Source organism: Notechis scutatus, chromosome 10, assembly GCF_049901735.1.
Source record: "Notechis scutatus isolate UNSWTSFEM ecotype Mainland chromosome 10, rNotScu1.2, whole genome shotgun sequence".
NCBI classification, from domain to species: Eukaryota; Metazoa; Chordata; class Lepidosauria; order Squamata; family Elapidae; genus Notechis; species Notechis scutatus.
The window spans coordinates 1527084-1553059 of NC_142018.1; the positions used below are offsets into that span (position 1 = coordinate 1527084).

A 25976-nucleotide genomic window follows, 5' to 3' on the forward strand; every position below is an offset into this window, starting at 1 on the left:
ATTCCTTTTCCCCCAAGAGGATTTGCCAGGGGAAGCTGACCGAAGCTATGAGTGAAGTTATGAAATACTAAAGCTACTTCCCCAAATGATTAATAAATTCCTCCAGCAATTAGCAGAATTTTCTTTGAACACAGAATCCCTCCCCCCTTGGTTGTCCCCTTCCTTAATTCCATTTTGGTTTCCAGAAAAAAATCAGTCGGGGGGGACGGGGGACGGACAGACCCTGATGCTACTACACTTGTGTTAATTTATATCCCACTTTTGACAGGGCTCACAGTATATTAAAAGTGAGTGACTGTTCAAATTACAACGGCACTGAAAAAAGTGAGTTATGACCATTTTTCACACTTACGATGGTTGCACATCCCATGGTCACATGATCAAAATTCAGATGCTTGGCAACTGGTTCATATTTAGGACGGTTGCAGTGCCCTGGATTCGTGTGATCTGCTTCTGCAACCTTCTGACAAGCAAAGTCAATTGGGAAGCCAGATTCACTTAACAACCTTGTTACTAACTTAGCAATTGCAATTATTCACTTAACAACAGTGGCAAGAAGCTCATAAAATGGAGCAAAACTCACTTAACAAATGTTTTACTTAGCAACAAAACCTTTGGGCTCAATTGTGGTCATAAGTCGAGGACTACCTGTATAAAGTGGAAATGATCTTAAGCAAATTGAGCATTCAATACGCTAGAATACAAAATAAGTACCAATCAACTCACGTGGTTCAAAACATTCCTCCCTGCAAGCATTAATATAGCCCATAAGATTTAAATGGTTATGCACATTTTTTTCTATTATATTCTGCAAAAATGATATGCAAATACCTTCCATTATAATAGATAGAGCAGGGGTATCAAACTCAATTTCATGAGGGCCGCATCAGGATTGTGGTTGAACTTCAGGGGTCCGGGGTGGGCATGCCCGGGGTGTGGTGTGGCCATGGTGGGCGTGGTGGATGTGGCCAGCTCTCACTGCTGCTGTGCTCGCTCTCCTTGGCTCATGGTGTGCGCAGGAGGGCAAAGTGTGTGGGGCAGAGGGAGGCCCACTCCATCTCCTTACCAGGAACCCGGCTTTGTAACCAAATCATCCTCATTGATAAGATGGGAGACCACCAGGAGAAGTCAGGAGGAGGGGACAAGGAGATGGCAAAAGGCAGCGGGGCTGCTGGTAGCCAACTGCTAAGGCAAGATTTACCTCAGACCTTCACTCTCTCTCATTATAATCTCCTTCCTTCCTTCCGTCCGTCCGTCCATCCTTCCCTTCTTTATCCTTCCCTCTTCATTCTCCTTTCTTTCTTCTTCCTTCCCCTTTTTCCTTCTTTTTCTTTGTCTTTCCTGTCCCTTCTTGGATACTCAAATGCAAAAGGTGAAACATTCCTCGCCTTGTGATCAAATGTCACTTTTGCTAATAATGTGTGGCCACTTATAAGACTGAGAACAAACTAGGTTCAGTTTATCCCATGCTTGCATTTCGTGGGGGCGTCCACAGACTACAGTACAGCAAAACTGTCAAAATGATGGCTCCGATAGTTGATCAGAGCTCCTGTTTTTTTATGTGCAACAGCTTTAGCATTTAAGAACAGAAATAAGTTAGTTGCTTTTCTATTAATACATAATCCTTAAAAGGGCTCTCTTGTAGGGACCCTGTAGCAAAGGAAAATATTTTTCCCTACTTGCTTCATCCTGTTTTCTCACCCAAGGAGGGGATAATTTCCCAAGAGCTCACAATTCAAGAATACCAATGTGCACATGAGGCATCTCTCACGGTGGGGAAGGACGTGGGGTGCCCTCAAGGCCTCTTCAACCCACTAAGATACCTCATGCTTCTCCCCTCCCCTTCCTGCCACAAGGACTCGCTTACCTTGCAACCATCTGTCACCTCTTTATGTTTCTCTGTTCTTTGCCTCAGAGGAAGGGAGAGGAGATTTGGCTTGGAAACGCTTTTCGTGCCGAGAATGGACACTCCTGGGTGCTATAATCAAACGGCTGGTGTGATCTGCTGTCGTTGGGACGGGGGTGGGTGGGAGTTGCCCCCCCCCCAAAATTTTGTTCTATTGTACTTTACTAATTTATTTGATTCTTTTTGTTAGTTTTTATTGTTCTTTATTTTGATTTTTTGCTTTTAAATATGATTTTACATTGTGTAAGCCGCCTCAAGTCGCCATGGGCGAATAGGCGGCAATATAAATTAAATAAATAAATAAAATAATGTCGTGCAGATTCAGGCAGCCATTCCTCTTTTGCAGAGAGTCAGGGACCCAGAAACTTTCAATCTCGGTGCAAAAAGTGTTTCCTGATCTCCTGTTCCTTCCACACACACACACACACACCCCAAAAAAACTTGTTTCCACTTAATGAGACCTTGTTGTCCCCATGGAGCACAGCTGCGTGCAAATGGGGGAGGGGGAGAGACAGAAAGAGAGAGCAATCCAATGCAATCTCTGTGTGTGAGTGTGTGTGTGTGTGTGTGTGTGTGTGTGTGTGTGTGTGTGTGTATAGGAGAGAGAGTGATCTTCAGTCAGGGCACTCAAGCTTCTGGCAGCAGCATGGGCAATAGGAGCCACCTGAGCAGTGGGGCAGTGGGGGGTGGAATACGAAGCAAGGCGGGGGGGGGCAGAGCTGCCCCCCCACAAGCTTACCTGGGCACCCCACCAGCCAGGCACTGAAGTGCCGCAACAGCCACTGGAGAGAGGGGGGGGGAGGGGGGCTCTCTAAACTCTGTGTGTGTGTATGAGAGAGAGCGTGAAATCCCTGCTTCAGTCGTGGCATTTAAGCTGTTGGTGGTGGCTGGGGGGGGGCAGGGGCCACCCGAGCAGCCGTTTTTCTCCTCATCCTCCCCACTGAAGCAGCGGCGGGCTCTGCGGGACAGCAGGGCCTCTCATTTCTCCCCTGGCGTGGCAAATTCCAGCTTCCGTTAGGGCATTTAAGCTGCTGGCAGCGGCAGCCCCCTAATGATGGCCCCCTCCCCAATCAACCAGCCAGCACCGCCTGACCTGCTCTGTGCCTGGCCAGCTGGCATAAAGCCTCACCATTCTCCTCCTCCTTGTCCTTGTCCTTGCCACCCAAGCGGCAGCAGGCTCCGCGGGACACGGTCTCCTTCCTGCCCTGGTGCAGCAAACTCCGGAGAGCTGGATGCAGGTGTGAAGGGCCTGGCCCCACAGTGCATCCTTCCTCAGTTGAAGGCTTCATTCAGCCCTCAAACAGTAACGCCATCCGTGGCCCTGGTATGTGAGCCAGCCTTACTGTTTGAAGGCTGAAGGGAGTCTCCAACTGAGCAAGGAAGCACTGTGAGGCCAGGCCCTTCACACCTGCGTCCACCCCACCGGAGTTCGCTGCGCTGGGGCACCGGCTGGCTGGCTGGTTGGGGAGGGGGCAAATCATTAGGAAGCTGTCATCTCCAGCAGCTTCAATGCCCCGACTAAAGCTGGAGTCCACTATGCCAGGGGAGAAATGAGAGGCCCTGCTGTCCCACAGAGCCCACGGCTGCTTCAGTGGGGAGGACGAGGAAAAATACAGTTGCTCAGGTGGCTCCTGCCGCCCCCCACCCCGCCACGACGACGCCAGCAGCTTAAATGCCCCGACTGAAGCAGGGATTGCACGTCTCTTTCTCATACACACACGTGTTTGGAGAAAGCCCCCCCCTCTCTCTGTCTCACTGTGATGTTCAGTGCCTGGCTGGCAGGGTGCTCAGGTAAGCTCAGGTAAGCTGCCTTGCTTCAGATTCCACCCCCTACCGCCATGTTTCGTGGCCGTCGCACTGGTGTGTTGCTCAGCCTCCTGCTACATTACGGCAGCGAGCAAGGAGACGAGGCGAAGAACGAAGCGAGATGGGTGGGTGGAGGACGAAGTAAGGCAGGGGGTGCAGAGCTGCCCCATTTGCCCTGCCCCACCCGGCTTACCTTAGGGCCCTTCAGGCAGGCCGGCCAGCCAAACCCTCACCCTCACCCCCCACCAACCAGGGCAGCCACATCCCTTTCCTAACCTTTCCAGCTCCTTTCGCCATCACCACGTGCAGAGCAACTAAAGTAGTCTGTGGGACTAAGGTCAAAAGAATAGTTCAGACCTTCCAGCTTCTCACACACACACAAAAAAAGATCTTGTGAGATTGGAAGGTCTGGATTATTTTTTTTTACCGTATTCCCACAGACTACTTTAGTTGCTCTGCACACGGGGATGGAGAACTGGGCCTGTGCGCATGCACACATGCACGCCAGGATGGTGTGGGCCAGGCCAAAGTGACACAGGCTGGACTTTTACAGTTTTCAGGATGGCCACGTGGGCCGGATTAAACCTCAAACCTTGAGTTTGACACCCCTGAGATAGAATAACTGAGTCATCCTACTGAGAAAAATCTAACCATTTCCCGAAATGGTTACCTGTAATTGGCGCGTCTGGTCGACTCTGTTCTTTTCTCCAGGTTGGCACAAATACTGTTATATCTCTGTGACCTTTTTCCAGAAACCAATCAACAGCTAGCTGAATCCCTCGACAGGAAAATCCTTCTTTATTTCCATGACTGAAAATGAACAAAAATAATTCAGAGAATTCTAATATATCTTGATGAAGATGGCTGAGATAAAAATACAATACATAAAAAAGGAAAGGTGTTTGATAAAGTTTAGGAGACAATGTTAAAAAGATCTAGAAAAAAACAGACAAACTTCACTCTTGCAAACGAAGGCAAATATATATTTCCCAGGATAATGTTGCAGGATCCAGTCTGAATCGGTCACCGGGACCAAAGGTTTATTCTTCCAAACTTTCAGGCTTGTGCTAGAGCCCATCCTCAGGGAACTTCTCTGTCCCTAGAATATATGCCCATTCTGGAGAGAGAATGACACACATTCTGGAGAGAGAGAATTTCCCTGAGGATAGGCTTTAGACGAGCCTGAAAGCTTGGAAGAATAAATGTTTGGTGGGGGGGGGGTTCAACTCAAGATTGGATCCTGCAAACTTCTGTTTTCTTGCTGGTTGGGGAATTGTGAGAGTTGGAAGTACATAAGTCTTAAAAGTTGCCAAGGTTGGAGATCCCTATTCTATAATGATGAGATGTCACAGAGATACATATAGTTCCCTCCCTGATGACATATTGGGCTGTCTAGACTTGGCTACTTACCCAAGCCTTCGATGGGACACTGGCACCAACACCCTGTTTGTGAGATTTTGTGTCTTCTGTGTTGATGAGTTGGCACCTTGTGTTTATTTTGCAGGGTTTTTAAAAAATCTGTTTTGATTCATTGTCTGTATCTGTTGTTTTTGCTATTTTATTGCTGTGAGTCACCCAGAGTCAGCTGGAGTCGAGCGGCATCCAAATGGAATAAATTTATTTTTATAGCATGCCTGAATCAGAAGATTCTGGGCAGATTACTACTGTGCAAGAAACAGTTCAAGGTGCACTAGTTCCAAATGTCTCTCCCAAAATGGATACCTCCAACAATCAACTAGGGCAGGGGTCCCCAACTCCTGGGCCATGGACTACCACTGGTCTGTGGCGCATCAGAAACCGAGCTGCACAAACGAGTGAAGCTCCATCTGTGCATGTGTGGGAGGCAGGCATTGTGTGAAACCATGCCTACTCTGGTCCACGGAAAAGCCTCTCTCCACAGAACCTGTCCCAGGTGCATAAAAGGTTGGGGGCTGCTGAACTAGGGATAACAGTTCCATGGGACAGGGCCGTAGGAGGGGGCCGCATAGATCTCCAGGAATAGAAAGTACAGGGATAAAATAGAAAAGGACTCCCGTGTGGTCCACATCTTCCTAATCCCCAGGGAAGAGGGACACTTTGTGGGCATTTTTAGGATGTTCTCAGTGGATGGACAGTCAAACCTCGTAAGTAGTCTTTGTAAGGTACAAGTAGTCCTTGATTTACAACAGTTCATTTAGTAATTATTCAGTTACAATGGCACTGAAAGAATGACATAGCAATAGCACTTAGACTTATATACCACTTCACAGTGCTTTACAGCCCCCTCTAACCAGTTTATACAGAGTCTGCCTGTTGCCCCCAACAATCTGGGTCCTCATTTTACTGACCTTGGAAGGACGGAAAGCTGAGTCAACCTTGAGATCCAAACTGCCAAACTGCTGGCAGCTGGTGATCAGAAGTAGCCTGCAGTACTGCATTCTAACCACTATGCCACTGCGGCTCTTCACCATTTTTCATAAAATCATGGCAATATCCCTGTGGGCATGTGATTAACATTTGGATGCTTGGCAACTGACTCGTATTTATGACAGTTGCAGTGTCCTGGGATCATGTGATCCCCTTTTGTGACCTTCTGACAAGCGAAGTCAATGAGGAAGCCAGATTCACTTAACAACCATGTTACTAACTTAACAGCTGCAGTGATTTGCTGAACAACCGTGGAAAGAAAGGTTATAAATGGGGCAAAACTTACTTAACAACTGTCTCACTTAGCAACAGAAATTTGGGGTTCAAATGTGATCCAGGACTACCTGGATCTAATGTACCTGGGTATACAATGCAAGGAATTCTGCAAAAGTTGCCAATTGAATCCACTATGGTATACTCTTATCCACATTTGAAATAAACATTTATCTGGATGCTGATTTCCTTCAAGGGTTTTTATGCAATAAAAAGAGGACAAAGTATGAATTACCTCATTGCCACATTACTTCCATCAATTACAATCGGCCTCAAGTTGTCAGAGCTGTCCACAACATCCTCCTCCAGGGACAACTCGGGGCTGGTCACCTCCTTGGCAGCCGTTCCACTCGTGGGAGCAGTACTACTTCCAAGGCTAGCTGGCCCTTCGTTCTCAGCCTTGTTGCCAAGTCTCACAAGTTCAGCCAAAATATCATTGATGAGAGCGTCCGCCCCCAACTTGTTCAACACGGCTTGAATCTGATCCCCTGCGTAGCCCAGTTTTAAAGCGAAATCAATTTTTGCTTGATATTCTTTGTCCGAGTTCGCTTTACCATCTTCCAGTTTTAAATCCTGAAGAAGGCTGCTCTGGGAGAAGCTGGGTTGATCCAAGCAAGGAGAGCGGCAAAGCTGTCGGTGAGGCTTGTGAGGGGGAACATCCTTCGCCCTAGGCAGGGTGTTGCCGGAGCTGGTCCTGATGCAAGGCTGCTCGTTGTCACTCTCAGAGCTTGTCCATTCTTCAGATTCGGTGCTGCAATCCCTGCTGTCTTGCTCAACAATCCTCTTGTCTTGGGCGTGCCTCTTCTCCATTTTCAGCCTTTCCACCATAGACCAGACCGTCATCACGTTGACCTTCTGGTGAGATACCCTCAAATTGCTCTCAGTGCCAAAAGTGCTGGGAATGGGTGCGCCGCTGCATTGTGGCTTGCTTCTTAAATTGGTCCTGATTTGTGAGAGTCACAAAAACAATTGCATACCTTTTGGGCAGGGAGGAAAGAAAAATAAAAGGGAAAAAATGAAATTACTGACAAGTAGCAATCTGCTACAATAAGAAAAGTAAAGGTTTCAAATCCAGATAAATTGCTCATGCGGAAAGGATTTGTGAGGAATGCAGAATTATAACCTTATTTATCATTATCTCTGCTTGAGAAATCAATACTTCTTGGGACAATATGGTAACAGATCAGACAATGGGATCTAAAATTGGTTAAATGTAGGCCAGATTCACACCTCATATTATGCTAAAGTAGAAGTGCATAAGTTTAGTAGCCATACCAGTTTTTAAACAGTGTATTTGATGCCATGCTACAAAGACAAGAAGCATTAAAAGTGGTTCCCTCAAATAAAAACTTCATGTCTCATATTTTTTCTCATACACTTATACAGATAGTCCTTGATTTACATCCATTCAATTAGTGACTACTCAAAGTTACAATGGAAATGAAAACAGTGACTTACAACTGATCCTCACACTTCCAAAGTTGCAGCATCCTCACAATCATGTGATCAAAAATCAGGTGCTTGGCAACCGGCACGCATATACAATAGCTGCAGCATTTGGAGGCCATGCGATTACCATTTCTGACCTTCCCAGCCAGTTTCCAACCAGCAAATTCAATGGGTAAAGCTGGGTTCACTTAATTACCACATGATTCACTAACAAATGCAGTGATTCACTTAACAATCATGGGAAAAATTGTCATAAAATTGGGTGCAATTCATTCAACAATCAGTTTGCTTAGCAATGGAAACTATAATCCTAATTGTCGTAAGTCAGGGACTATCTGTACACAAACTACACAGAATGGGCGTTGGTGCCTACCTGACACGCCTCTTCTCGTTGAACTGCATAGAGCATCCAGAGAGTGGGAGGTGCTCTAGTCTTCACTCTTACAGGCTGAGCTATAATTGAGGAACGCTCCTCCTCCTCCACGTGACTCCTCCACGCGTTCCCCAGTTTTACGAAGACGAGAGGACAGGAACAATCCTCTAAACTCAACTATTATACAGAACTCAACTATAAACAAAGAACATCATTGGCCGAAACAGGATTCCCCCCCAGACGGACTAATTAGGGTGGGGCTGGATGCTCTACGCAGTTCAACGAGAAGAGGCGTGTCAGGTAGGCACCAACGCCCATTCTCCGTAGAACTGCTGCAAGCATCCAGAGAGTGGGACATACCAAAGTGTGGCTGTCCTACGGGAGGGACTCTGTCTGGTCCGGAATCTCCTCTGGCTCTCTCACCACTTGCTGAAAGACTCGCCTGCCAAAAGATGCCTCAGCCAAGGCGTAAGCATCGATTTTATAGTGGCGAATAAAGGGAGACGGAGACGCCCAGGTGGCCGCTCGACAAATGTCATGAATTGAAGCCTGGGTAGCCCAGGTAGAGTGTTCCTGGTAGAGTGAGCAGTTATTCCACTAGGGACCGGAAGGGCTTGGGTGAGATAGGCCTTGGATATGGTAGCTCTAATCCAGCGGCCAACAGTAGACGGGGATACCTTGCAGCCCAGCGTCTTTGGCTGAAAAGACAGGAACAGAGATTCTGACTTCCTGATAGACTGTGTTCGATAGATGTATATACGAAGAGCCCTTCGAACATCGAGGGTGTGCCACTGCCTTTTCCTTTCTCGAAAAGGCTTTGGACAGAAATTAGGTAGGACCAATTCTTATGCTCTGTGAAATGCCGAGTTGATTTTAGGTAAAAAGGCAGGGTCTGGTCGCAGAACCACCCGATCAGGGTGGAAAATACACAGGTCCTTTCTCACGGATAGAGCTGCTATTTCAGATATCCTTCTCGCCGAAGTTATTGTCACGAGAAACACCACTTTGAAGGTGAGAAACTGAAGTGGCGCCTCCCTGAGAGGCTCAAAGGGAGGTTTAGTTAGCGCCGTAAGGACCTTGTTGAGGTCCCAGGTCGGGTATCTGTGAATCACTGGGGGGCGCAGATTGGAAGCCCCTTTAAGAAAAGCCCTGATTCGAGGGTGGTGAGAAAGTGGACCCAAAGGGCCGCCAGCAACTACCGTTGATAGAGCTGCGACCTGTCTTCTCAGAGTGTTGGGGGAGAGGCCCCTGTCTAGGCCGTCTTGTAGGAAACCCAGAATTTGTGCAATTGAGGGGGAGAGCGGATTGAAGGAGGATTTAAGACACCAATTAGAAAAACTATTCCAGGTTGCATTATAAATGCGGGTGGTCAAAGGCCGCCTTGCTGCCAGGATGGTATTGATGACCTGAGCCGACAGGCCCTCCTCTCTCAGTCTTTCCCGCTCAACCTCCAGACGGCTAACTGGAGCCACTGAGGGTCTGGATGATGAAGAGGACCCTGGGACAGTGAGATCCTGTCTAGTGGAATCCTCCATGGTGGGGCCACGGACAGATTGCGAAGATCTGCGAACCACGGTCTCCTGGGCCAATACGGTGCCACCAGGAGAACCTCCGCCCTCTCGAGTATCAACTTCTGAATCACCTTGGGAATCAGCGGGAGGGGAGGGAAGGCGTATAGAAGCCCCGTGGGCCAGGGGCAGCGCAGGGCATCGTGGTTCTCTGCTCCGTTGTCGGGGTATCGAGAGAAGAACCTCGGTGTCTGGGCGTTGAGCGGGGATGCAAACAGGTCTACCAGAGGCTGACCGAATATCGCTGCTGCCTCCCTGAACAGTGAGGGGTGCAGGCGCCATTCCGATTGGTCCAGAGTGGCCCTGCTCAGCCAGTCTGCTTGGACATTTGAGACCCCCAAGATGTGTTCCGCCCTGATGGATAAGAGATTTACCTCTGCCCACCGACAGAGCCGTTCGGCCTCCCTCATGAGGCGGATGGAATGAGTGCCCCCTTGCCGGTTGATGTGGGCCTTGATTGTAGTGTTGTCTGTCAAGACTAACACGTGGCGCCCTCGCACCTGAGGGAGAAAGGCGCGCAAGGCCAGGTATACTGCGTGAAGCTCCAGCCAGTTGATGCTGCAGCGCCTCTCGGCTGCTGACCAAGTTCCTTGAGTTGAAAGAGACTGCAGGTGGGCCCCCCATCCGGAGAGGCTGGCATCTGTCGTGAGAGTAACCCTTTGGGGCTCCTTGAAGAGATGACCCCTGTTGATAGAGGGCCTTGTCCACCATAGGAGGGAGGCGAGGACCCTTGGAGGAACTTTCACCACGAGGCCGGAGTTGCTCCTTCCGGAACGTTGATACGGCAGGAGGAACCACTGCAAAGATCTGGAATGTAAGCGAGCCCATGGGATAATTGATATGCATGAAATTAACTTTCCAAGCAGCTTGGATAAAGCAAGCACAGAGGTCTTTCCAGACCATCTAATAGCCCTGATAGATGTCTGGATGCTGCTGAACCTCTCGCGAGAAAGGAAAACCTTCTCCTCAACTGAATCAATTACGGCTCCTAAGTGAGCTATACGGGTGGAAGGGTTGAGTTGACTCTTCTCCCAGTTCACGAGGAAACCGTGAGCCTGAAGTACAGAGAGAGTGGTGCTAGTGTCACTCTTGGCTTGAATTCGGTTGGGGGATACAATAAGAATGTCGTCAAGGTACCAGTGAATGCGGATAGGAAAGTGTCTGAGGTGGGCCGCCAGGGCTGCTAATACCTTAGTAAAAGTCCTCGGGGCTGAAACGAGGCCAAAGGGAAGGGCCACATATTGGAAATGCTGATTGTTGTAGCAGAACCTCAAGTATTTGGAATACAAGGGGCGAATGGGAATATGTAGATATGCCTCGGAAAGGTCAATAGATGTAAGCCAGTCCCCTTTTCTGATACCCTGTAAAATCGACGGAAGGGTATGCATTTTGAACCTATGACGAACAATATAGCGATTGAGCCTCTTTAAATCTAAAATGGGCCTCCAACCCCCGGAATGCTTAGGGACTAAGAAGAGGAGGGAGTAGAACCCCTCTCCCCGCTGCGATGGTGGCACAGGCTGGATTGCCCTAATATCAGAGAGGTGTTTGATAGCGGATATCATGAGGGCCCGTTTGGTCGGGTCTCTGGAGAGGGGAGAAACCATGAAGTGCTCCGGAGGAGCAGCCTGAAACTGGAGAGAGAGACCGAAGCTTATCGTGTCCCTGACCCATGCATCCGAAGTGGATGTTTCCCACTGGTCGGCAAAATGTCTGAGGTGACCGCCAATGGGATGAGGGGCTGAAATTCTACCTGGGTCGGCGGGACACCCTGTTCCCCGAACCCCTGAAGGGCCTCCTGTAACTACCTCCCCTTCTGGTTCTGTCTCCCGAGTCGCCCCGGTCCTGGTAGGCTGACCAGAATGACGGAGGACCCTGGTATCTAGGGGTGAAGGATGGCTGGAAGGAGGGGCGAAAGGAGCCCCTCCGAAAGGATTGGGACCCTCTGGCTTCCTGTCTACGAAAAAGCGACGGGAGAAACTTCTTCTTATTCCGGCTCTCCATCAGTAATGGATCTAAGGCCGGCCCTAACAGTTTTCCCCCCGAGATGGGAGCTGAGGCTAATTTGGACTTATTTTTAATGTCGGCCTGCCAGTGCCGGAGCCAAAGTAATCTTCGGGCAGTTACGTGCGAGGAGATGGCCCGGGATGAAAATTTTACAGAATGAAAAGTGGCATCGGCCACAAATTCCGCCACAGCCGTGAGTTTTGCAATATCCTGCTGGGCCTTAGTGTTTGACGCGGAGACGTGTTCTTTCAACTGTCTGAGCCACCTGATGGAAGAATGAGTGAAAAATGAAGCGGCTGTGGCCAACCGGATGACCCAAGCATCCGCTTGGTGTGCTCGCCTGAGCGCCATCTCTGCCCGCTTATCCTCTGGCTTCAGCGCCTCCAGAGCGTCAGTGGGATTGGAAGAAGAGGCCAGTCTCACTATCGGGTCGTCTACCTCCGGGGTGTCTAGCATGGCAGAGAATTCCGGGTCGAGATTAAACAATCTCTTGTCTTGACTAGAAGGGCGGGGGCGTAGAAGCCAATTGCCTTGCGACCAGGTCGGAAAAAATTGGGGGGGTTGGAATAATCTCGGTTTCAACAACCGGTTGTCTGAATATTTAATCCTCTGGGCCCCCCGGGGTCGCCGGAGATGGTTCAGAGGGTGACTGGGAGGTCAGATCTGAAACATTTTTTGCCTTAAATAATAAGGATTTAAACAAATGAGGCTTAAAAAGGCCCACAAAGGCCGGTTGTTCGGGGGAAATGCCCTCGTCTTCTGACATCTCCCCCTCCATGGTGTCTACCTTGAAGAAGGGTTCCGAATACTGTAGAGACCCCCTGTCGGAACCTTCCTCCTCCCTGACGGACTCAAAGCCCAGTTCGACCTCCTCTTGGGCCTCCTCCCCTTCCGGGAGTGGCGCCTCCATTGGGGCAGGTACCTGACCATGTTGTGACGTCGGCGTGGAAGGAGATCTTCCGGATATAGATTTGGCCTCGGGCGCCATACCTCGAGAACCTGATCTGGACAGCTGTTGTATGCCTTCAGCTATTCCCTGACGGATGGCAAGTTGCATCCACTCTTTAATACTGTCCGGAATAATGGTTGTGACCGGGTCTTCAGGGCGCAGGCCTGCTGCAGTTGGTGTGAAGGTCGCTTCGGGCGTACGAGAGTCCTGGCGACTTCGGGCAGTGGAACCGCACCTGGAGGGAGAAGATTGCCCTGACAGAGGAGGGGGTTGGACAGAGGTAGAGGGTGAGGCAAGAGTAACAGGGTGAGAGTCTTTGGACCGTTTGCCGAACTCCTTCTCCAGGGCCTTATGGCGCCTTAAGGCATCCCTTTGGGAAGCCCTGGAGGAGTCCTTGTCCCTTTTGCGTAAATAGTCCCTTTTGCGTAAATAGACTTAGCCTTCAAAGAAGGACCACTGATATTACCCTCTGCCATGATGCCAAGTGATAGATAACCAAAAAAAGGCGGTTGGCACACCTAGGAGTTCGGTCTACTTACGCAAACCGGTTTTCCTAAAGTTGGGCCACGTCCCCCTTTTGGATAAAAAATTTTTGTGTGTTTGTTTGACCTTTTCCTTCTTCCTTTTCTTTTTTCTTTTTTACCAGATATCTATGTCCTAAAACTTATTCAACTATTATACACTTATGTACAAGTATTGTTTTTATTATTTATTGTTTTTTATTATTTTTATTATTTTTTATTTTTTTATATATATATATATATTTTTTATGGGTGGGCGGAGCCCAAAAAACACCAATAAGAATCAAGAAAATATTACTAAAAAACCTATATCTATTATCTAGAATCCAAAGGAACCAAATGAACGCTGAGGCCAGAAATTAATATACAGAAAAAAATTCACACACGGAGAGATAGGCCTCCTGAGGCAGCCTCCCAGCAAAAATGGGAAGTAGGTGCCTGTGCCTCTGAGCGAGCTGCGGTAGCTAACACCAACCAACAAAAAGAAGGGGAGAGACAACGGGGCACGGAGCCACAGTGCCTTCCCAATTCTGGCTCCACGCGGCCTGCCGGTCCCACTAAGGGCCCCTGCAACAATCGCAGCCCAAAACAACAAAGAAAGGCAAAATTAAAAATGGCGCTGGCCACGAGGCGCGCCCAAAATGGCCGCCCGTCTCGGCGCTATTGACTCAGAGACGCACCAGCCCTTAAAACGGGGAACAAAAATCAATGAAAGGAGCAAGGGCTGAGAGAGGAAGCAGTCCTTCCTCTCTAAAGCGTTCATGGGGGGAAGACGCAACGAGAGAAAACAGCGCTAAAAATAGCGCAGAGCCAAGCGGCTGGTTTGCAGCAGCGCAGCTTGGAATATAGGCAGAGGGAGTAGGAGGGGGGTGGGGGGGGGCAAAGGGCTCCAAATCCCCCTATCTCCCCCCTGAGGGCGAGAAATCTCGCTCTTTCAATAAATTTGAGGGCACACTAAGATCGCAGGGACAAGGAGAACGAAAGAAGGCAAACCTGAAACCAGAAAGCAGAAGAAACCTGAATCGGCCAAGGAGCGATAGAAAAGAGCTGCCTGTCTCTGCGAGGTTGAGCTAAAACTGGGGAACGCGTGGAGGAGTCACGTGGAGGAGGAGGAGCGTTCCTCAATTATAGCTCAGCCTGTAAGAGTGAAGACTAGAGCACCTCCCACTCTCTGGATGCTCGCAGCAGTTCTACGGAGAAAACTGATATCCACAGATTCAAAAGAGGCGACATGAAACTAAGCAACATGGGAGCAGAATGGGACTTGTTATTGGGGGACAATAAAATCAATATAAGGGGTTGTAATGTGATGCACCACATGTGCTCTCCAAGCTATGCCGTCAATCAAGGCACTAAACCATGATTTCATTAGTTACCCTTTACTGAACAAATTGTAACTAGCATGGTTCACATGCAACTAGTTTATAATAACAAACCACAATGTTTGAATTCATACTAAACTGACATCAAACAAATCACACTATAGTTCAATGTGACCCACCTTTAAGTTCATGCACTGAAATCAATGGGATGGAAAAAAGCTAAAGATATTAAGGCTAACATAGGAATATTAATTTCAAGAGATTTGCATTAACGTGTGGATTCATCCTAAGAAACTGTTCCAAACATACATGCATCTCTTTTCATCTCTAAACAGCAGCCAACACAATGATATCCATAACCATAAAGAAGAACCATAATTTATTGAATGTATACAGTACAAACATTTCCAAGTTCAAATCACTGATATTTTTGGTTGAAGGGATTAGGATTTGGTTGGAGGCTACTGCAAGAAATAGATATGAGCAAGTAATCTAATGAAGCAATAATTCAATTATAGAAAAGTATCAATTAGCATATTCTCCCATCCCTTTATAGTAACTACCCTGTTTCTCCAACAATACGGCCTCCCCCAATAGGAAGTCCCAGCATGTTTTATAGGCATGAAATGAAATTAAGCCCCTCCCCCCAAATTAAGGCCTATATTAAAACATGCGAAATGGGGGGTAAATGGCGGGGGGGCTTGCTGTTAGGAAGTACTTTTGTTGCACACCCGGATATGGTGCTGCCTGCGTTGACCCTGATACAAAGTGCCCCACCAACGCCGAGGTCAACATCCAAGCCGTCCCCGTCCGCCCTAAGATGCAAGGGGGGGGGAGGAAATTAAGTCACCCCCGAAAAGACGGCCTAGCCATTTTTTCAGGGCTCAAAAAAAAAAAAAGACCCGGCCTTATTATATGAGAAACACGGTAGTTAATTTTTAAACACTGACAATAGCATATTGGGACCAAACCCCACTCCCCATATTTCATGTATCAGCTGAAGGTGTCCAAGCTGAAACTTACTGAAGAGAAATGGATTGTTGTTTTCTTGGATAGCTCTAAGAAACTGCCCAGCCAGTATTCAGCAGCTGTAAAAAGATAAAAATGAAAAGGAAATTATATGTTAGAGATCATTAGAAAAGGGATAGAAAAACACAATTATTAATACTGTAATGCTTTTATGCAAGTATACTATATGATTACATGAAATACTATGTGTCGCTTTGTTTGCAGTAACTCAAGCAAATTGTAGAGCAAGAAAGCTTTAGCCAGTATTAAAGGAGAAACTCCTTCAAAGAAATATAGGATTTTTATTTCAGAAAATACATTAATAAGGTAGATCATCATGGAGATATGGGAAACCATATCATACAATGACTGTCTAAGGAAAATAGATTATATTTAGCCTAATGAAGGCTGAGAAGGCTCAGGGAGACCCAATCATAGTCTTCTAATAATTAAAGGCTTGTAACTGAGAAGTGGGGATCGATTTATTCTCCATAGCACCTGAGGGCAGGATAAGAAGCAATAGGTAGAAGCTCATTAGAGGGAGATTTGACCTGGAAATGAGGAACTTTTTGACAGTGAGCAATTAATGAATGGAACAGCTTACATCCCAAAATTGTGGTTGTTCCAGCACTGGAGATTTTAAAGAAAAGATTGGACAACCGTTTGTCCAGGATGGTATAAGGATTCCTGCCTTGAGTAGGGAGTTGGACCTCCAAGGTCCCTTCCAGCCCTATGAGTCTATGATTAAAATTTCAGTATGTTTTAAATCACCACCTCCAGAAAAACATGGGCAAAAAAGTGATGCTCAATTGTGGTCTTCAGAAAGCTGGCCACAGACTGATTAAACTGTCATTGACAGTTTCACAAAGCATTCAGTAAAAATGGAAAATGAACTCTAAATCTCCAGCATGTCACATTAACTGACATGTAGCTTCTTTTGAAATTCAATCTGTCATTTGAAAGACTTAATACATACCACTGTTCTCAAAGAAGTAAGCAATATCATGTCCTCCCAATGTGTTAAAAAACAATTCTCAATCACCTAGGCTAGTGCAAATGCTGGTGACTGATTCTGGAAGTTCTAGATCAAAATACATAAAGGGCATCAAATTGCTCATATGAAAGGTCAACATTTGGTGGGCAGCAGAAGGGTTCGGGGCTATGCATCCAAGCACATATCCCTCTTTTCTTTGAGATGTACTGTTATAACTGGGAGCAACTTTCACATACTGACCAACAATTCACGCATCAATTGCCAGAAGTATACTCCACTGCTCTGAGAGAACACCATCTGAAAAAGGAGAATATTTGTAGCTCAGGGTTGAAATGAGGGGTCCTTGGTGCTCTCTGGTCTTGATTGTTTCCTTTCCCAAGCTAGGTAACATCATCAGTGCTAGTGAGGAGTGGGGTTTGCTCTCAATTTATATTCTAGTGGCTTGCCCTGTCAGTGTTGGTGTTGAATGGATCTGGAGGTTCTTTATTTGGGTTGTTTACTGTTAGCTTGTTTGGCAGTTCCTTGATTGGGATATTATTTACTTCTTGATTGTTGTTCTAATGTTAATCTTGGTGTTATACCTTCCCTAGCCTACAACTTGTAGGAGATGATCAGGCTGACTCTTGAGGGAGGGGGCAAGTATGTCATCAGTCTGTAGTCCCATTGTGCCCACAAGAGATCTAAGACCAGCCCTCCTTAAATTCCACTGACTCTTATCTACTGTCAATGTGCCTTGACTGTTAGTAGTTCAGATTCTTGTAGAGAGCTAGTATGGAATAAATTTGAACTCATTTGAAAAACCTTGGTTCCTGGTTTCTTGCGTCTGACAGGCAGCCTACCAATCAGATGACTGGTCAATAGACCCAAGATCAGGAAACCATATATGAAACCCACAAACCTATCTCATACATATATTACACACAGACTCAGAGGTAAATTCCACTGAATTCAATGGTAGGTATTCCTAGAACAAATATAGGACTGTGTCAAAAGTTAGGACTTAGTATACAATATCACTGGAATCCGCCTATTCTTTTTGTTTCTGCTTCATGCCTTTTTTTCCTTCCTTCTCCAATAAAGGAAACATCCTTCTCCAGTAAATTAATTATTTATAAATAATATAAATTATGTATCTCTCCTATATCTCCAAGAAATAAGAGATATTCTTTAGAAGGAGTCTGGAAGCACAAATGTTAATGAAAGGCATCCGCTCTTGTGAACTGAAATTTGCTTCATCACATGTATAGAGGGCTAAACTTAGGAAGAATTTAAACTGGAATGAGGCAGAAAGAGACAGAAAGATGTTTTTGTTACGCAAACACAGGTGATACGTAAGATGTCCGTCATCAATTAATGATGTCCCTCCTCAATTAAGAACTGTAATGTGTAAAAACCAATAGTATTTTCCAAGAGCTTGAATGATGGCCTGAAACCTTTTGATGTATGTAAGTTTAGCAACCTCTCACCCCATAGCAGTTTTTAAAAATCCACTTTTCCCAAACTGTCCACTTTGAGGTCTGCTAAACAGCATCCTGGAAGGTTGAAATGTTGAGTAGAAACTAAGAAGGCTTCACCAAAAATTTCCAAATATAGTACAACCTGAAGCTCTTGGGAAACTTCATTAGAAAATAACTGCTGTTACAATTATCTAGGTATTCCCCCACACACACTCAAGAAAAATAGGGAAACTAGTATGTTTACTGACATCTGTTTTGCAACCTGGGAATTATTTTGCAATGTAAAGTCTGCTTGCTTTAAAGTTATGATAGCCTACGTGCTCTCTGAAACCGAAAACTAAAAGTAAAGTTTAGCCCTTTGTCTTGCACTCTAACCCAGCTATGCAAATCAAGGGGAATTCTCAGCTTAGAATTTCCATGAGAGTTACAGAAAGGAATGGGTCTCTCTCTTCCGCCCCCTTTTTTTAAACTTTAAGGGTGGAGGAAAGATACCAGCATTCTAAATTCTCATTCTAACACAAATCAACAAGAAACTTAACATTTCAAGCACTGAAATTTAGTGTGTGTGTGTGTGTGTATATATATATATATAAAGTAAATTAAAGGTATTTTACTAGCAATTAAAGATTAAAACTGACTTACTGACATGCAAGCACAAACCAGTTCAAAGCATAAATCAACTTTTTCCCCAAAACTGAGACAGTTGGGGTTCTTTTGTTTTTCCCAATTATTAAGGCTAATGTTTGCTGCACATTAACATTAATGCCTAGCTATGGAAGTCATTGCCAAGAATTGGAGGAATTTGGAGCTCTGATCTTCAGCAGCAGAAAACAGAGGAACACCTTGAGGATTTAAAAAAAAATGGAACAAACACTTAAGGGGGAAAGTTAAAAATAAGGGGAGGAAAAACCTTCCACATTCCCAGATATTTCCAGAACCTGTCCTTATAAACAACCTGAGTTGCCAGTGGTCTGGAAATAGCATGAATTTGGACTGAGTCCAAAAAAGACCACTTAAATATGACCTAAGACTAAAGACGCATCAAATTGTATTTTATAAACATGGAACTCCTGCCTAATTTGTTATGAAATCAATGAAAACAATCCTTTACTTTTGAAAAACAATGAAGAGTCTGCTAAAGGTATTTCAAAAAATACTAGAATTTGTTTTTGAACTTCTAAAAATAAAGCTTGCTTGGTCAACACGTGACCAAACTTATAATTTTATATTGTTCATGATTGCATTAGCAGCTCCAACTACAATTACACCTTTTTTTATTCAAGACAGAAAGTCTGAATTTTGATTGATACATTTCTGCATTCTACATAGCAACCTTGCTCATCCTCCAAAATTCAAAAAAGCCTAGAATTCTCCGACAACATGGCCAAAAGATGCTATATGTGCCTTCATTCTTTTGATTCAACACATCCTTTTCAGAAGCCCTTTTCAGAAGTCCAGAAAGCACAGTGTTCTGAAAAGATTTCTACTGGTTGCCTGTCTCCTGGGGATGTGGAAGGTGTACCTTTCTAATGCAATGTGCTACATTTCATTGTGAAGCAGGCTTGTTTTGGGCCTCATAGGCTAGTGAGACAAGCCTTGACTCACCTGGAGATCACGAACAATGAGGCCTTACAGCTCTATGGCAGGTCTGCTGGAAGGAATCTAGGAAATTGGGAGTATCATTCAATATTTCAAATATTCTAACTCGGTTTTAGAATTATGATAGATGAAGAGGATCATTTCCTGACTATGGTGGGAGCCAAATTCAATTTAGATGCAAGGGTTTGTTTTGTGATAATTTCTACCATAAGATGCAAAAATCTTGGCAGAGAGCACCCTTATCTGGGATACCTGCCTGGCAGAGGTTGACTCATGCAAGGTTTTGAGCATGGAATTGAGTTAGAGCATCATCCCATGATAGGTACTAGTGGATACTAGTTGGTCTTAGTATGCAGACCCTCTGAAGAATTCTTGGTATAAGGATGAGCAGAGAGAATGATTATTGCTTCCCAATAAGAGACCAAGAAGAAGACTCAAAGTTGCCTGCTTGGTTGTAATCCTTTGTTAAGGCCATTGGTAAGTCTGACATTGAGGTTGAAGGTCTGACATTAAGGTTGAAGGTATGGTTCCTTCTCTTTGCAGAAAACTTAATCACATTCACTAGTCCAGGTCTTTCAGGCTGAGCCGACCCACTGATATTTTGCTGATCATCAAGATATATTCCGCCAAGTAGGTGATGGCTTTGGCTCATTGTGGTTCCTCTACCTGAGTTTCCTATAATGTGGAAGCCAAGCTAGCAGTTTGCTCAAAGGAGAGAAATCTTGACAAGACTAAAGAACAAGACTTGATTTTGAGGATGGGGGTGTAACCACGTGCACTTTGGGTTGCTGGTTCTCCACTTTCCTGTCTTCTTGTTTTTAGGGGTTGTCTTTATCAACCATGTGTTGCCTTTGAAGTATCTAACATAGAGTGAGTTCAGCAAATCTAAGACAGCCCGCAGAAGATAGAGAACTTTGTGAACTTCAACTTCCAGAATTCCTCAGCCAGCCATGTTGAATTTTCAGAGATCCTGGAGCAAGAGGGTTCTGTCAGAGGACTGAAAAAGAGCTGATGTGATTTCAATCTTCAAAAAGAGGGGAGGAAAGTGGACCCATGAAGCTACATATCAATCAGCTTGTCATCAATACCTAGGAAAATCCTGGAAAAGTTAATCAAGCAGAAAATTTCTGAGAATCTAGAAATGAACAAGGTGATTGTCAGCAATCTTTTAAAAGCAGATCATGCCAAACAAATCTTTATTACCTTCTTTGATAAAGTGATTAAATTAGTGGATCTAGGAAATCTGTGGATATAATATGTCTGAATTTCAGAAAGGCATTTTACAAAGTAAATGACAGCCTGCTTCTTGGTAAGATAGAACAATGTGGAATAAACAGTATCACTACTAGTTGGATCAGTGTGTGGTTCTGGAACTACCGTATCTCTACATGAAGGAAAGAATGAAGTGGGGTACCTCAAGATTCTGTATCGGGGCCAGTACTCTTCAACATCTTCATAAGTGAACCAGGTGAGGGGATAGAAGGAGAGCTCATCACATTTGCAAATAACACCAAGCTGGGGCAACTGCTAGCACTTTGGAAAATTGACTCAAGATTCAGAAGGATATTGACAGACTATCCATTATAATGCAGTTCAATGGTGAGAAAAGTAAGGTTCTGCATTTAGGCAGGAAAAACCAAGTGCACAGGTACAGAATAGACAGTATCTGACCCAACAGTAGTACATATGAGAGGGATCTAGATGTCCTAGTAGACCATCACTTAAGTATGAGACAGCAATGTGTTACAGCTGCCAAAAAGGTCAATGCAGTCTAAGGCTACATCAACAAAGGGATATAGCATCAAGATCACAATAAATGATAGTACAGTACTGCTGTATACTGCACTGATGAGGCCACACATGGAATACCTTGACCAGTTCTGGTCACCACAATACAAAAAAAGACATGCTGAGGCCCTAGAAAGAGTGCAGAGAAGAACATAAGGGATAAACCATAAAGATGAATAACTAAGGGAACTATGTTTAGCCTAACAAAGAGATGGCTTAGGGATGACAGGACAGTAGTCTTCCAATACCTGAAGGAGTGGGTCCTCTAAATTTGTCCTCTAAAGTACCCGAGGGCAGGACAAGAAGCAATGGATGAAGTTTGATCAGAGGGAGATCCATCTTGAAACTAAGGAGGAATTTGCTGACAGTGAGAGCAATTAATCAATGGAAAAGCTTGCCTCTCAGAGACAGGGGTACTCCATTACTGGAAGTTTTCAAGAAAAGATTGGACTTCCATTTGTCTGCGATGGTATAAGGATTCCTATCTTGGCCAAGGGGCTGGACTAGAAGACCTCCAAGGTCCTTTTCAGTCCTATGATTTTATAAATACTATCACAAAGAAAATCAGGCATGCTAGAATTTCATTCGAGTTAATGGGACATAATTTAGCAACTGGGCACTATTTCTAATGAGGTTAATGAAACTAAAACATGACTATTTGGGTTTGAAATTACAGAGCAGCAGCATTAAGAGTAGTTTCCCAACATGGCCTACAAAAACTAATCACCCTTGATTCTTTTCTGTTAAATATTGGGCAAGTATCCACTTGAGGATGTTTTAATGCTAAGTGTCCCAATTCATTGGTATATTTTTGTGTTTTCTTTTACAGAGGTTCCTCTATTTCTAACTTATGAAAAACAGACTTAACATAAAATAAATTCAAATGCTATTTGAAAAAAGGAAAACAAGTCTTCGAAGTACAGGATAGAATCTGTTTAAGAAAAATGCACTCTGGAGTTCTAGACTTCCGGTTTGATGTCGCAGCGTGATCCATGCAGGAGAGCAGGGCTGCGCATCCCCACGCTGAATCCTCTTTGTCGGAGGGCCCCCCCAGGGGCTAAAGTCACCCTGTAGGGGTGACAGATAAGAAGGGGCACCCTGCTGGTTGCTGAAAGTGGTGGCTCTCCAGCTGGACCCAGGGTTTTTCCCTCTTTGCCAAGGATGAAGCGACCAAAATGGCTGCCGCAAAGCAGGGGCAGCTGAAGAAATTAAGATTGTGTAGGAGCGGAGTGAATGAACAGTGACTGGAGCTGGGTGAAGTGACTTGAATTTTACCTAGTATTTACCCTAAAAGAAAATCAATCCTGAAGAAGAGGCTCTCTGGAGTGTTTTCTAGCCATGACTAAAGACAGGTGTCAACTCATAAAACATTCCTATGCCTTCCTCCCCCCCCCCCTTTTTTTTTTATGGCAACTACTAAAACAGGGATAAGAATGTTTTATAAGTTGACAAGAGGCAGAGAAACACTGCACCATGACAGGAAATCACTAAAAGCTTAAAATATAGAAAGACTGGATGTTTAAACCTTACTGGCAAGTTTAAAATGCTGGACATTTGACTGGCTTTTGGATATCGTGTTTGAAATAATTTGAAATAATACTTTTAAAGTAGATTTTTAACACTGATTTTCAACCTGAAGGCACCATCTACTGGTGAATGGATATATTCTATGTTATACCCCAAGCATGATAGCAGCCTGGGAACCCTGATAAGAAAGAGTAACACCTGGAGATTTGCTATATTATTTACTACTCTATATTTATCTGTGGTGACCAGAGAATCAACCCTTAAAACCTGGAGGATAATTAACGGAATGACTTTTGTATATTGTAACTAGCAAATTAAAAGATGGATCTAAGAATTATTGGGAAAATCCCCTGGATTGTATAAATGGAATTTATTGACTAACTGTGTGATATAAAGAACTATAGCTATTGCATTCCCTGATAGACAATACTAAGATAAAGTAATCTGCTGGATTTGGGAAGTCAAAAAGAATAAGATTCTGGAGCGGTGACAGATTGCTGACAGAACATTGAATACTACTTGGACTTTTTAAAACAAAGCAAGATGGCCCATTAGGAAGAATTGGAGACATGAAGAGAAATTACGATGTTACTCCGAAACATTTACAACACGATGATGAGGAATTCCAGGGAGATAAAGGACTTATTGCATGATATAACTGGAAAGACTGAAAATGAGCAACTATGAAACAAGATAATAAAACCCCGGAAACAAGGAAGATAACTGTAACCTTGGAATATGAGATAGAGCAGATGACATAATGAATAGAACAAGGAGAAAAGGAGAAGACTACAAAGTTAGGTGAAATAAAATTGGGAGAATGTATATTAGGAGATAGAAAAATGGAAATGGAAAAATTGAAAGATACTTTTGGAAAAAAGACAGAGGATTTGGCAGACCTAAGGGTGGATGGCCAGCAAAAAATAGTGGGGTTGGAAATGAAGGTTGGGTTGAATAGGAAAGATGTAGATAAGGACCCAAGGGAGGCAAGTCAAAAAGAGAAGTAGTGGAATTTCCAAGAGGATGAGGGACGATGGACAGGTTGGATTTTTATTAAAAAAAACAATTGGCTGTATTAAAAATTAGAATAGATGAAAAAATTAGAAATAGGGGGAATATTTTTATAGATATTTTTACGTAACATGGCTAAACTGAATGTTAAAGAATAAGATCAGATTTTGAAAGAGGATCTTTGCTCAATAATTATGCTATTACTATTAGAAGGATGTAGCAAATATGGAATACCTTGACCAGTTCTGGTCACCACAATACAAAAAAAAAAGACATGCTGAGGCCCTAGAAAGAGTGCAGAGAAGAACATAAGGGATAAACCATAAAGATGAATAACTAAGGGAACTATGTTTAGCCTAACAAAGAGATGGCTTAGGGATGACAGGACAGTAGTCTTCCAATACCTGAAGGAGTGGGTCCTCTAAATTTGTCCTCTAAAGTACCCGAGGGCAGGACAAGAAGCAATGGATGAAGTTTGATCAGAGGGAGATCCATCTTGAAACTAAGGAGGAATTTGCTGACAGTGAGAGCAATTAATCAATGGAAAAGCTTGCCTCTCAGAGACAGGGTACTCCATTACTGGAAGTTTTCAAGAAAAGATTGAACTTCCATTTGTCTGCGATGGTATAAGGATTCCTATCTTGGCCAAGGGACTGGACTAGAAGACCTCCAAGGTCCTTTTCAGTCCTATGATTTTATAAATACTATCACAAAGAAAATCAGGCATGCTAGAATTTCATTCGAGTTAATGGGACATAATTTAGCAACTGGGCACTATTTCTAATGAGGTTAATGAAACTAAAACATGACTATTTGGGTTTGAAATTACAGAGCAGCAGCATTAAGAGTAGTTTCCCAACATGGCCTACAAAAACTAATCACCCTTGATTCTTTTCTGTTAAATATTGGGCAAGTATCCACTTGAGGATGTTTTAATGCTAAGTGTCCCAATTCATTGGTATATTTTTGTGTTTTCTTTTACAGAGGTTCCTCTATTTCTAACTTACGAAAAACAGACTTAACATAAAATAAATTCAAATGCTATTTGAAAAAGGAAAACAAGTCTTCAAGTACAGGATAGAATCTGTTTAAGAAAAATGCACTCTGGAGTTCTAGACTTCCGGTTTGATGTCGCAGCGTGATCGATGCAGGAGAGCAGGGCTGCGCATCCCCACGCTGTGAGGTGCACACATGCACAGTGAGGTAAGTTTGCCTGCAGCTCACGTGCTGGCACAAATGGCTCTGCGTGCCACCTGTGGCACACATGCTATAGGTTTACCATCACGGATATAGGAGGTCTTTGTGGGAGGGGTTAGATCTGGTTAGCGTCCAATTCTCTTTGTCGGAGGGCCCCCAGGCTAAAGTCACCCTGTAGGGGTGACAGATAAGGAGGGGCACCCTGCTGGTTGCTGAAAGTGGTGGCTCTCCAGCTGGACCCAGGGTTTTTCCTCTTTGCCAAGGATGAAGCGACCAAAATGGCTGCCGCAAAGCAGGGGCAGCTGAAGAAATTAAGATTGTGTAGGAGCGGAGTGAATGAACAGTGACTGGAGCTGGGTGAAGTGACTTGAATTTTACCTAGTATTTACCCTAAAAGAAAATCAATCCTGAAGAAGAGGCTCTCTGGAGTGTTTTCTAGCCATGACTAAAGACAGGTGTCAACTCATAAAACATTCCTATGCCTTCCTCCCCCCTTTTTTTATGGCAACTACTAAAACAGGGATAAGAATGTTTTATAAGTTGACAAGAGGCAAAGAAACAGTGCACCATGACAGGAAATCACTAAAAGCTTAAAATATAGAAAGACTGGATGTTTAAACCTTACTGGCAAGTCCTAGAATAGGCAGTTTAAAATGCTGGACATTTGACTGGCTTTTGGATATCGTGTTTGAAATAATTTGAAATAATACTTTTAAAGTAGATTTTTAACACTGATTTTCAACCTGAAGGCACCATCTACTGGTGAATGGATATAGTCTATGTTATACCCCAAGCATGATAGCAGCCTGGGAACC

The 25976-nt window shown here is 44.6% G+C and overlaps 1 protein-coding gene across 4 annotated transcripts in view; it reads right to left on the minus strand.

Annotated features, from left to right (window-relative positions):
* ZC3H12B (zinc finger CCCH-type containing 12B) overlaps positions 1-25976 on the minus strand; it is a 66315-nt gene that overhangs the window by 9705 nt on the left and 30634 nt on the right. For all 4 annotated transcript variants that reach the window (XM_087971955.1, XM_087971953.1, XM_087971954.1 and 1 more), the window contains 3 exons: positions 15604-15668; positions 6627-7368; positions 4383-4522 (listed from right to left, as the gene is read on the minus strand). In XM_087971955.1, the coding sequence (XP_087828081.1) occupies positions 4383-4522; positions 6627-7234 (748 nt within the window). In that variant the 5' untranslated portion in view covers positions 7235-7368; positions 15604-15668. The remainder of the gene's footprint in view (positions 1-4382; positions 4523-6626; positions 7369-15603; positions 15669-25976) is intronic.